General features: G+C 39.4%; 1 protein-coding gene across 2 annotated transcripts in view; it reads right to left on the bottom strand.

Moving 5' to 3' along the window:
- Positions 1–8,785: 8,785 nt before the first annotated feature.
- The window catches only part of LOC104937117 (coiled-coil domain-containing protein 85A-like), a 37,953-nt gene continuing 32,690 nt past the window's right edge, over positions 8,786–14,048 (bottom strand). The window contains exons 3-4 of one of the 2 annotated variants that reach the window (XM_019256239.2): positions 12,030–12,087; positions 8,786–9,635 (exon numbers count right to left, since the gene is read on the bottom strand). In XM_019256239.2, coding sequence (XP_019111784.1) covers positions 9,620–9,635; positions 12,030–12,087 — 74 coding nt within the window. In that variant the 3' untranslated portion in view covers positions 8,786–9,619. The remainder of the gene's footprint in view (positions 9,636–12,029; positions 12,088–14,048) is intronic. The other variant, XR_002041764.2, reaches the window with a different exon arrangement.

The raw sequence follows: 14,048 nt of genomic DNA, 5'->3' as shown, positions 1-14,048 counted from the left end.
TCAAAGTCAAAAAAATTTAAAAATATAAAAAATCAAAAAAATATTAGTATAGCGACTTCATCAGGTTTTCACATGCGCACCTTTCCACAGCATGGCCTACTGTGACTGCAGGACTAACTCGTGCTACTAACATATACGTTGTGTTACATTAAATACAATAAAACAAATGCATTTCACTGTGATCATATAATTACAATCACAATGTTAACTCATAAATTATTCCTTCTCCTACCAATGGCAATTTTTATTTCTTTAAATAATGTTGCACTTAAAATGTGAACATAAACATACAGAGAGAGAGAAACTGTATACAGTATATACTGTAAAAAAAATTTAAGAAGAGAAGACCTGTTTGATTTAATACTGGGGCAGGATGAAAATTTGAGCTACAATCACTCATTATTCAGTGTATTCAAAGCATTTAATATTATATATATACCATAAATATTACTCTTAAACTATACCAGGATTGTAAAAATTCAAGCAGAAGTGCATGGGTAACAGATTAATTAAAAAGTAAATAAAAATACACAAGTAGAGCCATCTACCAGCACAGAACAACATTACTATAGAGACCTTTAGAGTCCTTTAGAGAACAGAATGCAATTCTCTGTTGGTCTGTAAGACTGTTAGTATAAAGGGAGTTTGAGGATGCAAAGAAAAGGTCAGTGCAGCAGTTCAGTAGGTCAGTATATTATGTTGAGCAAAGAGGTTTGCATTGGGTTGACTGTGGCAAAGTTCTCGATTTTCCACTCCATCTATGTTCCAACCCTCACTTCTGGTCATGAGCTTTGGGTAGTGACAGAAAGAGCTAGCTCGAGGATACAAGTGGCTGAAATAAGCTTCCTCCACCAGGTGGCCGGGTTGAGCCAGGCTGACAGGTGAGGTAAGGAGCATGGACATCCAAGCGCTCAGAGTTGCTGCTTCTTTGTGTCAATTACAAATGAACACACAGACTTACAAAACATGCTGTTGATCAGGCTCAGCAATCCGCTAAATAAATAATATTGTGCTAAAAAACATTTCCACTGCTACATCTGCTGTGTTATCATTACTGTTACCTATAATAGCAAACTCCATCTAAAAATGCAACTTTATCGCCAGATTTAGCAATGACACTCGGCAATCTACTGAGCGTGACATGAAGTGTGTGCTACAGACTCATAACATGTGCACAGTCTAGCTATGTCATTTGTCAGGATTTATTTACCCACCATAAATAACACTTTGTTCTCAGAAGCACACAGAAATATAAATGCAAAGATTAGCTAAGGTAACTACAGAAGCTAAAGACACAAAACATCTGAAATAAACAACATTTGGCTCTGTCACTGAAACGTGCTGTTGCAAGGTGAACCATGACAATCCTGTGTTACATTCATCTAGTTTACCTGTTCAACATTTAATTCAAGCATTTGGATAAATACAAGCAGGATAAAAATGTGTTGTTACGTTAGGACTTTGCATCCAAAAAGTTGTTTCCTGTGGCACATGGCTGCAGGTGTACAGCTCTTGTTGGTTGCGTGGGGTTGCCTATACATTTTTGCAGGGGCCACATGTACATCAGTGGAATCAACTAATCAAGAAATATATGTTACTAGAACTACTCTTTGAACTGATTGACTGATAGTTGGGCACAGTTAAATGTTTATTAGTCTTTACTGGTCCCTCGTTTATCGCGGGGGATACGTTCTAAAAATAACCCGCGAAATCCGCGAAGTAATCAGCTTTATTTTTTACAATTATTATACATGTTTTAAGGCCGTTAAACCCCTAACCACACACTTTTATACACTTTTCTCAGACAGGCATTAACATTTTCTCACATTTCTCGCTGTAACGGCTTTTTCCTCTGAAGGCCTCGGTGCAGGTGTTTTTTTCTGAGTGCAGAACATACAACGCATTTTGTACAGTACTAACCCTAACCCTTTAGCCAATCAGGACGCCGAACACAATGCTCGTTGATACTGTACAGTACACTGTAAAAAAAAAAAGCATGCAAAATTACACAAAAATCCGCAAAACAGCGAGGCCGCGAAAGGTGAACCGCGTTATAGCGAGGGACAACTATATGTTCAAATCACCTCTTCACATCTTATACCTGTCACTCAATTTGACAAAGGTTTTTGAAGACAGCAGCATCTTCTTATATGGAGTTTTATCACTTCTTTGGCTCAGTTTTCGACAGTCTCTCTCTTTTGAAGAAGAGACGGCTCCTCCATTCCCCCTGTTCCATCCACAAATCCGTACCATCCATCCACTTACGACCTTAATTTCTCCTCTCGTCCTCCTCGACCCTCATCCCTCTTTCAGTACATCATCTTCGTTCACCATAATATCTACTAAACCATTTAAAATCTCTATCTCCACATTGGCGTGGTCTTTGTTAGTGAATCTGTCTATACAGCAGTCATGTGGGTTTCCTCTCAACTCTCTCAGTGACTAAGAAAAACTCCAGGAAGCCTTTTAACTTGACTAGAATATAACATGCTGCCACACTGACAGACACACCAGGAGCCCAACAATGCTGCATTGCAGAGTGTAGCACCGAGTACTGTGTGTGTGTGTGTGTGTGTGTGTGTGTGTGTGTGTGTGTATGAGGGAGGAAGTGAGAGTTTGTATAGTCTGTAACGCTTCCAGTGACACACCTTAATAAGCAAGTCACCTCCTCTACTGTGTGTGTGTGTGTGTGTGTGTGTGTGTGTGTGTGAGAGAGAGAGAGAGAGAGAGAGAGAGAGGCAGTGTGATGGGTAAATAGGAGAGCAGCCTTGGTATATTACGCTGTGTGTGTGTGTGTGTGTGTGTGTGTGTGTGTGTGTGTTGGTGACAGAGAGAGAGAGAGCTGTGTGGGTGGCTCATATTCAAATTTGTTTGATCCTTTGCCATCCCAGCTAATAAATAATAGGGGACCATTTCCTCTGGCAGCCAGCCAGCCATCTGTTCACGTACACACACGCACATGCACACACACACGCACACAGAAATACACATATACTACTGCTGTAATTGAATAAAATAAATAAGAATGCCTGATCTGCTTACCATACACACATGGCAAGTAACGTTATTGATGGGCCGGCAGCGTGTGCACTATAAGCAAAGTGTGCTGCCACAGAGCGCTGAGAGCGATCATCATAAAGCAGCGTATAGCAAATGGCAGCAGTTGGGTCCTGAATACATTACTTGTTTTGACAGGAGCTGTGGATAAAGAACCGCCATGCTGCCCTGGAGCCGTCACCACAACTCTCTGCATCGTTTGACTGAACGTATGGACGATGTTATGTGTAAATCATCCAGATATTTTAATCTGACAGATTTCATCCATGAAATATTCACAAGCTACTGTACCTCATACTGTTTGTCAGAATTGAAAAGTATTAGGGAAGAACTACACCCAGACAGCAACCCTGTTAACCTTATATTACATTTATGTAAATCTAATTTGTATAAGCAGATATGTTTTTTAAGAAGCATAATGCTATACAATATAATAACATCATAAGGTAATGTATACAGTATATGGAAACATATCTGCAAAATGTTCCCTGCCAGCCCTGCACTCCTGGGATTTGTATGCCCAACTATTCACCTCAATGTCCTCTCTGTGACTTCTGCATAGTACATGAACGTCACACTTCCTGGACTGGAAAAAAAATGTTGCCAGTGAAAGTCCAGGCAGCAGTATGCTTCCTGGAAAAATAACAAGGAGCCTATATAACCTATAGAATGTACATGCACATTAAAAAACACTGTGTTAAAATGATGGCGGTACCTTCCACATTGTCTGTGGAATGAGACGAAATATTTCCCTCAGCCTGCACTGAATCAGAAATTGGCAGCAGACTCGTGGAAGGTTTGTGCAGGTGGAATGGTTTGCTGCCATGTCATGCAGTGCTAATGGCTCTGCATCCATGCTCAGTGAGAGTGAGATAAAAAGATACAATGTCATGTCCGTGTGTTAAAGGTCCAGTGTGTCTGATTTAAGGTGCTCTAGGTACAGTATATGGTGAAATGGAATATGATATTCATATTCATTTTTGTTACCTTAGAATGAGCTTTTTATACCTACAGACACTCTAAAGGTTAAATTGGATGTGACGTGTTGCATGTGTGCTAATCGCAGCTGTTCTAATCAATGTTTGTTTGAATCTACACATCTGTACATATATAGTATGTCATCTTTATTTATACAGCTCAATCCAATACATGTGTATACATATTAGAACACTTTTTCATATCCTATTTTGGTCATTTTTATATTTCTCATATTTTTTATATATTCTTTTTTAGTACATTTTTATATTTTGTATCTTTATTTTGTATTTCTACACTGTTCCTATTTACCACAAATGTTATAGTATTGCATTTTATTCTTAGCTTATTTTTATTCTTATGTGTAGTACTGTTACACTGTTTAGTGCTCTCTTGCTGAGCTAGCCAGCAAATCTCATTGTATTGTTGACCCTGTTAACTTAAACATGACGAATAAACCTGAAACTTGAAACTTGGCCGGTTTCAAAAGCATCCCAGAGGTGGCTCTCCGCTTGGCACAGCCAAAACACTTCTGAAACCTTCTTGGTATAGCTAGAAGTCGTGTGAAGAATGGAACCAAAACAGTGTCACGGCCGCGTCGTGACGGAGATGTGCCTGGTGGAGTTTCGCCATAAATCCTCTTTCACAAAGTCTGCCATGTTTCACAGTCTCTACACTAGCTCTAGATACAGCCTTTGCATTTTTTGACACTAGGTGGTTGGAATCAATATCTACATGGCTAGAAGGCGTTAAATCCTACACACTGGTCCTTTGTATGGAGTTGGAGCCAGGGCATGATTAGCCTAGCTTAGCATAAAGTGGAAGCAGAGGGAAACATCTAGCCATGAAGTAGCATCTCTGAAGGTCACTTTTTAAACTCGTTTTGTTTTCTTCGTTTAAACCATAGAAAATGCTGCTTGCCCTGTGACTTTGGCCTTAATGCTAATCTAGGCTAACCATGCTCTCTCTCGAGTACTGACATGATATTTCCTTGTCAAGCATTTCATCTCTTTTAGAAAGTAAGCAGATATTTTAACTTATGAACTAATTCTTTATCCATGTCAACAAGTCTACAGTTTACAGTGTATATGTCGTATGCATCCATCAAAAACACATAGATACAATGAACACTTTGTACAAATGAGTCGTTTTTACATAAAGACACTTTATTAGCTTATACATACATCTCTGGTTATAATAATTAGTTATATAATACCAAGAAGTCAAAAATAATAACTGTAGTTATATATTTATAAAACTAAGCAGATATACTACTCTTGACTTTTAAAAACATAAATGTCTTTGATAATATATTATAGTACTTGTCTTGTTTCATCTGTCACCAAGTCTAAAAAAAACTCACAGGGTGAAGAGGTTATACAGTATGGATTCAGGATATATGTGTATATGTGTATGCATGTGTGTGTGTGTGTGTGTGTGTGTGTGTATCATTGTGAATCACTGTGTGTGCACCAAGTCAAATGTCACATTTTCTGTACACCCAGGCATCTGGTTTTATGAGGACAACACGTCTTGATCATTTCATCCAGTGGTGAAAACGTCCTGGCATAAATTAGCCCACATATCGTGGCGAGGACAGACGTCCCTTCATGCTATTTCTGCTGAAACTAAGCAGCGAGTCAGTTCTTGTTAAATCTTGACCTTGGAATTGGTGCATCTGCGCTTTCACTGAATTCTGTTTTCCTCTGTGAAAGCAAAGCACAAAACACTGCGTTTTAGAAGGTGTGTGTGTGTGTGTGTGTGTGTGGGTGGGATTTATTCATTAAATCCGAGAGGTCTCCACGCACCAACCCACAGCAAATACAGCTTTAGTTTGTCATAAACTCAAAAGATGCTTCAACTACTTAGAAACCGTTGAGAGCACAAGACCGACAGTATGAGAACATTTATACCTGTGGCTTAAATGAAGCTATAGCTGAATATTTTCATGTCCAAATTGTGATAGGAAAGAGTGTAAGTTTTTAAAAATGTAAGAGCTGCAAGTTATTTTGACCCTCTAGACACCGGAGCACTCCAGTACACCCGCTCTATTCTTCACTATAGTGGCTGTCATTAAAATCATTCTCAGTGAATCAAAACATGGGAAATTGTCATCGATTACGAGAATATGTATCAGAAATAACATCAGAATATCTAATTTTATATCTATTTTATACACTATTATTTTATATCTATTTTTTAAAATCTAAAATGCCACATAATCACCATCAGTGAACAGAGGGACTGACTGCCAGAGACTGAGGCTGCTTTCTGGGGCACAGTTCACTGAAGAGTTGACTGAGTTTGTCTGTTTGTTCAGATATGGGAATATCTATTTGCAAGTTTTAGTGTTATTTGTTTATTTCTTTGCGATGTGTTGAACACTCAGTTCAAAGAGCTACAAATGTCACATATTTCGTATCAAATTAGGGAGGAAGTTGTTTCTTAAGATGAAAACAAGTTTTTGAGCTGTTTTCTTAAATTCAAACTGGGGTCTAAAGGGTTAAATATAGTATAGTTATTATTGTCTTAAACTGCAGCAGCTGTTCATTCTACTGACAATTCCTGGCCTTTTGCATTTTTATTATTATTTTTTTTGTATATACAGCCTTCTGCATTTTTTGAGATTAGACGGTTGTTATCAATATCTACAAGTCTTTTGGATGGAATTGGAGCCAGGACATGATTAGCCTAGCTTAGCATAAAGTGGAAACATCTAAGCCTGGCCTTTTTCAAAGTAAAAAAAAAAAAAAGCAGAAAAAAACATGTAGTAGCACTTCTAAAGGTCACATTTTAACTAGTTTTGTTTTCTTTGTTTAACCCATACTCAAACAAAACTGAAAAATATATATATATACTGTTTCACCCTTGACTCTGACCTTTATGCTAAGCTAGGCTAACCATGCCCCCTCTCGAGCACATTATGTCAATATGTCAATTTCTGTCAATGACGTTCTTGAATTCTACTGGAGTCTAGAGGGTTACAAAGTTTCAGGAAGTCTGGAATCTGTTCATACTGACAATACTGTCAGATGTTAGTGATACTCATGTACTCAGCTGTGATGTGAGCTAATTAACATGAATTCTTTTATTTAGCATTACTGTGTGTGTCAATGTACTCATGATGGCCAAATGTCTTCACTGAAGAAGAAAAACCTACCAACAGCCAGTAGCTGGGTAACAAGTGAAAAGTTGTCAGGGGTCACGACCATGCGGCTAAAATGTGTTTTGATGTTGTTTTAATCCAGCAGTACATCGCTTAGCTTCTTCTTCATGTTTCCTGTCTGCCTCTCCAAACTGATCTACCACCATCTTCTGTAGGCCTCATACAACCACAACACAATGTCCCTTTAACATGCAGTGATAAAATGTTGCACAAGGCATGTTGTCCATGTCTAGATACCCAGGCGTGTGGAAAACGATGAGCACACACACAGCACCATATATGACTGAACGCTGACACAAGGTTTAGAATACTAGAACACTGTTGGTATAGGAACAGACCCTGACAAAACAGCTGGACGAGGAGCAGAACATTAGCAAACCCTTTCTTCTCCCCTCAACAAGAACACATTGGAACTCCCTGCACACACACAGACATCCTATATGTTCTCTCTGTAACCCTCGACCCCCCGGCTAAATGCCTCATAACTACACAGGGACAAAATTTCACACAGAAGCTGCACACATTTCCAAATATGGCAACTGGAATTTGTTTGCTTCTCCACTTACTTTAATCCAACTGGAGGTAAAGCTCGCTGTGCTGGTAAGTGCTGTGTCAAACTTTAAGAATCAGATTGTAAAAAAAAAAAAAATAATGTTTGTTCAACACAGTTCTTTATAGTATGATTTGTCAACCCGACTCTGTGCTGTAGTTTTGAGTATAATTACTACCAGTAACAGTAACATTGTACTCATCAAGTTCAGGGCTCCAGCTAACGGTTATTTTCATTATTGTTTAACATGCCAATCAATCAATAATAATTAAACTGAGCAGTGACATGAGGAACCTGAGAGTTTGCATCGTTTGTTATGATTTTTAGATAAGAAATAGTTAATGATAATCCATTAACTATTTTATTAGATTATTTTTCTTTTGATCCCTGATCCACTAATTAACATGTTCTTTCAGCTCTAATCAAGTGAATTGCTGTTCAAAAGCCTGGTGGGGGTGATGACACAAGCTGAGCTACTGTACAGGATAGGATGACGAGGTGAAAGGCCTTGTTTAATGTGTTGAAGTTTGCACAACCTCTGTATTTGGACTTTTACTAAGCTCAGTGTTGCTGTTTCATCTGCTGACAAAGTAGTGCCAAAAATGTTCATATCTTGCTCATAAATGAAATGTATTAATTATTATTTATTCTTTAAAAATGAATGACTGAATAAGGCAGCAGCAGTATAAATCTGTGATCAGTAAACTGTAATGAGGACGATATTTGATGAATGAAAGTAGGGCAGCAACATCTGATCGTTTTTATGATTAATAATCTGTCAATCATTTTCTCATTTAATTATTTCTTTGTGTAAAATGACATGATGTCTAGTTTTGTCAGACTAACAGTTCAAAATCCAAAGATATTTAAATTACAATATTAGAAGATAAAGAAACCAGTCAATTCATTTTATGTCCATTGAGCAAAATCATATTATATTATATATATATATATATATATATATATATAATATATATATAATATATATATAATAATATATTATATATATATATATATATATATATATGTGGGGGGCACTCGCTTTCAGCATGACCTTTTAGATAATCGAGCTAAGCTGCCTCCTTTATGTCCTGTCTGATTGTCCGACCTTGTTTTTGCCCTGTTGGACTTTGTCAAAGCAATGTCACCATATTCCCAGACCTCAGCAGTTACATTGGTGAGTACAATGTTACCATAAATGACAGAAAACAACAGCAAAAACCAAGTTATAATAAAACAGAATTATCTTTAAATAACCTCCTTTTAGTTAAAATGACATAGTAACTCCTTTTGTGCTTTAATTCCAGGTCCACAATGACTTTGTAAAGGTAGTTACCATCATCAGGTGTTGGTTTTAAAATAATCACTGGCGTTGTGATTGTAGAGAGAAGGGGCTGTGACCTCCAGTGTTAGCGTGAAAAGTTCTTTCATCATCTTTCATCCAGAAGGTCTCTGTCTTTCCAAAGAGGTAGGACTAGTTTGTTGGCAACACAAAGATTCTCAGCTGTCTTATTTATTTTCCTCTCTTCATTTTGGCAACGCAGGGATGAGCCTCTGCTCACCCGAACAATGACATTCAGTCTTTTCTGGTGGTCCACGGGAAAAATGCATAGCAGCAGCAGCAGCAGCAGCAGCAGCAGACAGGGCAGAGAGAGTGTTCAAGTGTTTCCAGTGTTTTGCCTCTTTGCTGCCTTCTTTCACTCATCTTCCTCGCCCTTTCACTGCTTTTTTAAAATTCACGTTCATTCATCCATCCAGTTATACATTGATCCGCTTGTCCTTCCATCAATCCAGCCAGCTAATAACCTTCTTCTTCTCTCGCTGGGGTTGTGTGTTGTCACAGCAGCATCTGATCAAGAGGCATGTCATGGTCAAGAGGAATCAAAGCTGAAAGACAAGAAGGAAAGAGTGCATTTACTGTGTGTGTGTGTGTGTGTGTGTGTGTGTGTGTGTGTGTGTAGTCCGTGCTCAGCAGAATGAAAGGATTCTTCCTCTCCAGGAAAAGATGGAAGCTGATTTATTCCTCCATTAAGAACTGCTTCATCATTAAATATTAACCCAGCTCCATCACTCACCCTGCGGCCAGTGCATTAAAGCAGGGGTCATACCAGGGTGACCTCATACTCATACACATGAACACACACAAAAACACACGCAATTTGCCTTTTTCCTAAACAGACAGCCACCTTTATCAGAAATAGCTCAGGGCTCAGCTTATCACTGAGGACACTGAGATCATACCCTCAGTGGTTTCTGGGAATCTGGAGGTTTTAATGTGATTTAACAACCTGTTGTGTTTAAAGGACCGTTTTACTGTCTTTCAGGCAGCTGGTCTCTGCTAATAAAGCTTTGATGAATCCATTATACACCACCTGCCCAGCACCAAACAGCAGACAAAGTTAGCAACTAGCTGCTGAACACAATATAGCATTTAGCAGCTAAAAGGCCAGATGTGGAGATGGCGGAGACCAAAATTGAGCTAAGAGAAGACCGAATATTGGATTTTCATTCATCAGATGAACAAACATGACCCTGAATGAACGCTAACATTGCACTGTGTCTGCTGGATGTGTACATAGGCAACTATTTGCTAATACATTAGTCCTACCAACTTCAAGGTTTATGCATTTGTCATTTTGCAGCACAAATCTGCAAAATGAAATGTCAGTTATTGTCTCTTTATGCTTCACAAGAAAAAAAAATATATATATAGTGGAGTGTGCCGGATGAGTTGAAGTATCTCACAGCCTGAGAAGCTGCTCTGTTTGATGGTACAGCAGCAGATACTGCTGTATTGCTTGCCAGACAACAGGCTGTTGCTTGGGTGACTATTGTATTTCTGTATCCTTTGTGCCCTGTGCAGGCACTTCACCTCAATAATATCAGTGAAGCTTAGTAAATAAGTACCAACAATGTCCTAGGTGGTTCCTGGCTTTGCTCTTCTGCTGACCTCCTGTACTGAGCCATGCACAAACTATGTTAGTTTCTAATGTTTCCAGACAGGGCGCGCTCTATCCATCCTGTAAAAGCTGACAAACCCTCGGAATTTGAATTTGCTTTCTTAAGTTTCCATGTTGGGGGTTGCAATTCCTGTGTGTACAGTGTGAATGGGAGAGGGCTGAGTAGACACCCCTCAGGGGCTCTGGTGTTGACTAATACATCACCATTTAAATTGTCTAAGGTCTGTTCGTGAGAAAGTCCAATATATAGCTGCAGAGAGTGGTCATCAATCCGAGACTTCTAAGTTTGTTAATCATTTATGATGTGCTGGAGAACCAGTTTCTCCAAACCGCTCATAGGAATGGGTGTGAGTGCCACAGATCCATGATGAATCAATTAGCTGGTTAATCTTTATATATCTGTTATGAATACAGAATCACTCTGGGGACCTAGGGACCAAGAATTTGCCACCGTAATCCATCTGGTGTCCATTTGTAGTCCAAGTAGTATTGATCAGTCTCGCTTTAGCTGAGCTTTAGCTTTGGTTGCAAACAATGACCCAGTCACCCACAGGTTTCCAAAGCACCATCATGAAGCTCAAAATCTGTGGCAATGGCCGCCACCATGTTAGCTGTCCTGCCTCTTACACCCCTTGGTGCCAAAAATCGGCAAAGACGTGGATCATCAGTGGACCTGAGATGGGCCGAATGATGCCTGGGTGCTCAAACAAGCCATCTGTAGCAGCACTAACTGTCAATCAAAGGGGCCGTGCTATTAATTATGAATAACTGTAATCCTTAATATAATTTGAATGAGTGAACTGTTCAAGACCCTCAGTACAGTTGTCATGAATGGGGAAATAGCTCCAGAGACCAAAACTGTTTTTTGTACCAGGCTGTAAACATGTTTATTTCTGCTGTGAAACATGGGGACTTATGGAGACTGACTCACTTCTGGAGCCAGCCTCAAGTTGACACTTAAGAATTACAGTTTTTGGCACTTCAGTGTTGACTCAAAACTGTCCAAACTTATTTGCCGAGATGTAATGTCACAACCAATCAGCAAGCTTTCAGTCTTGCTGGGGCGGTGTGGTGTGTTGACCAAAAGGAAGCTTTTTTGGTCTTGGACTGGACCCCACCTCTCCAATTATTAAGCTTTCTGATTATATTGTGTTTGTGATCATCACAGCAACACATTTGCCAATGTACATCGTCACTGATGATTCTTCAAGACTGATCTCGGACATGGCTGTGCACTCAAACAGGCAATTATAGCAGTTTATAGCTTTATAATAGTATGTGTGTTTGCTTGCATACATGTGAGTGTGTAGATGTGACTCACCTCTCCCAAAGGTTTACACTCCTGCAGGAGTTAGTGCAGCAACCAGCAGAGATCAGAGCTGCAAAAGAAACAATAAGAAATGATTATTAATCAAATCAGTGGCAGTAGTCAAAGTGTGTGAGTATTTGTGTAAATCTCAACCACCAGCTGGTGGCTTCATTATCTAAGCCAATTTGCTGATAATATTCAAACCCCCCCCCACACACACACACACACACACACACACACACACACACAGTGAAAGGTGTATCTCCTCATGCTGAAGTGCTTCGCTGACTGTATGACAGATAGGCAGACTCTTACTGTCATGGATGAGCAGCCACTGGCAGCACTTCCTGTCCTTTCTCTTTGTGACAGCCACCACAGATATATCAGTCCGTCTGAATCTCTTCTGGCTGCAGAGCATCTTTTAAAATTTTGATGCGTTCAGGTAAGAAGCAGTTAGCTTGATAGGCTCGACTATGCACAATTATAAAACTGAACTGTAGCAGATAAAATGTTTATGGACTGCACTGACAAGGAGAAGCGGACGCTTTTCTTCCCTTCCTCCAGTGGCGACCCTTCCTGTATCTCAGCAGCACGCTCGCAGCTGAATGATGTGACAGTCAATAAGAACGGAGCCAGCCACGCCAAATGTTGTCACCATGTCTGTCTGCCACATAATTACACTGATCAGAAGAAAAAGAAGCTGCGATGTGAATTCTGCCAGCAGCTCTTTGTGTGTTGGAGACGAGGACGTCAGCTCGGTTTGATGTGGTGAGACAACGTCTCATTATCTGTCCAACAAACTGGTCGGCGTTTTACAAATAACACAAACACATCTCACACTGTCCACGTGCTGAAGATGAATGTTGAACAGACAGAATTATGCTGTTTCTTAGGGCCTAGATATGAATAAGCCTTTTTTCTGTCTTGTCCACAGATGGGATTGGCTTTAGTTACAGTATCAGATCACCGGTGGTTGCAACTTTCAGAGGATGTTGGCAGTTGGCTCTCGACAAAAAAAACAAAAAAAACAGCAAAGATACTGCAGAGAGAAACACTGCAGGACTGTGAGAAATGAAGAGACTGTCTCAAATAACTGAGACCTGAGCATTTTTTTCATCAAGCTGATTATTTGGAGCTAATCAGATGAAGTCTTAATAAACTCAAGCTGGCACCACGACTCAAACTAGAAAACACACAGGTAGAGGTGGGTAATTTAGCTTCACTCATATTTAAGTACACTGATAACCTCTCCTCAAGATACAAAATGACGCTCATGTACAATAGATCTGCTCCCCATAAGATGTTTTTGATGATGAAGTGTTTGTTAATGTGTTTTTCCTTTACAGTATCTGCATGTGGCAAAGTTCCCACAGCTCAAGTCAGCTGTGCACGATTACAGCAGCCAGCAACGGACCTTTTCCACTACAAGTATTAAATGGGTTAATGCATGCATGAAGCAGCTGAGCACCACAACTCAGTGCAGAAAGGGAGCAGGTGAATTCTAACGTATCACAAGGTGAGTTCAACTTAGACTCAGTGGATCATGGTTATCAACTGGTTCATATCCAGCTAAGAGTGTGTTTATGATGTGAAATAAAAAAGTGAGTCCACGAGGGGACACGTAAACCACATCACCATGTAAGAAAGACTAGAAATAATTTCCGACTATTAAAAGAAAAAAATTAAGGCTATACATGTTTGGGGATTATTACATATGTCTTTATTATAGAGTGAGTACTTTTGGGGGGGGGGGGGGGGGGGGGGGAAAAAAATGATAGAAATTAAAGTCGAACTTTTTCTGCTGTTAAAGCAAAGAGGAGAGCAGAGGAGGAGAAAAGACATCTGATGAGGTCAATCTGATCAAAAATTGCAAAGTTGCATTTATGATCACAGGAAATGCTGAACACTGTGTAGATAATTTTCCTGTAAAAGACAAGTTTGTTTGTTTTACAAGATACATTTACATCGAACACTTCCATACCTGTCTTTACATAGCCCTACACATATACTAATTCAAGCATACTGCTGTAT

The sequence above is a fragment of the Larimichthys crocea genome, chromosome III (genome assembly GCF_000972845.2).
Source record: "Larimichthys crocea isolate SSNF chromosome III, L_crocea_2.0, whole genome shotgun sequence".
In the NCBI taxonomy this organism is placed as follows: domain Eukaryota; kingdom Metazoa; phylum Chordata; class Actinopteri; family Sciaenidae; genus Larimichthys; species Larimichthys crocea.
This window is presented reverse-complemented; position numbering and strand designations above follow the sequence as displayed.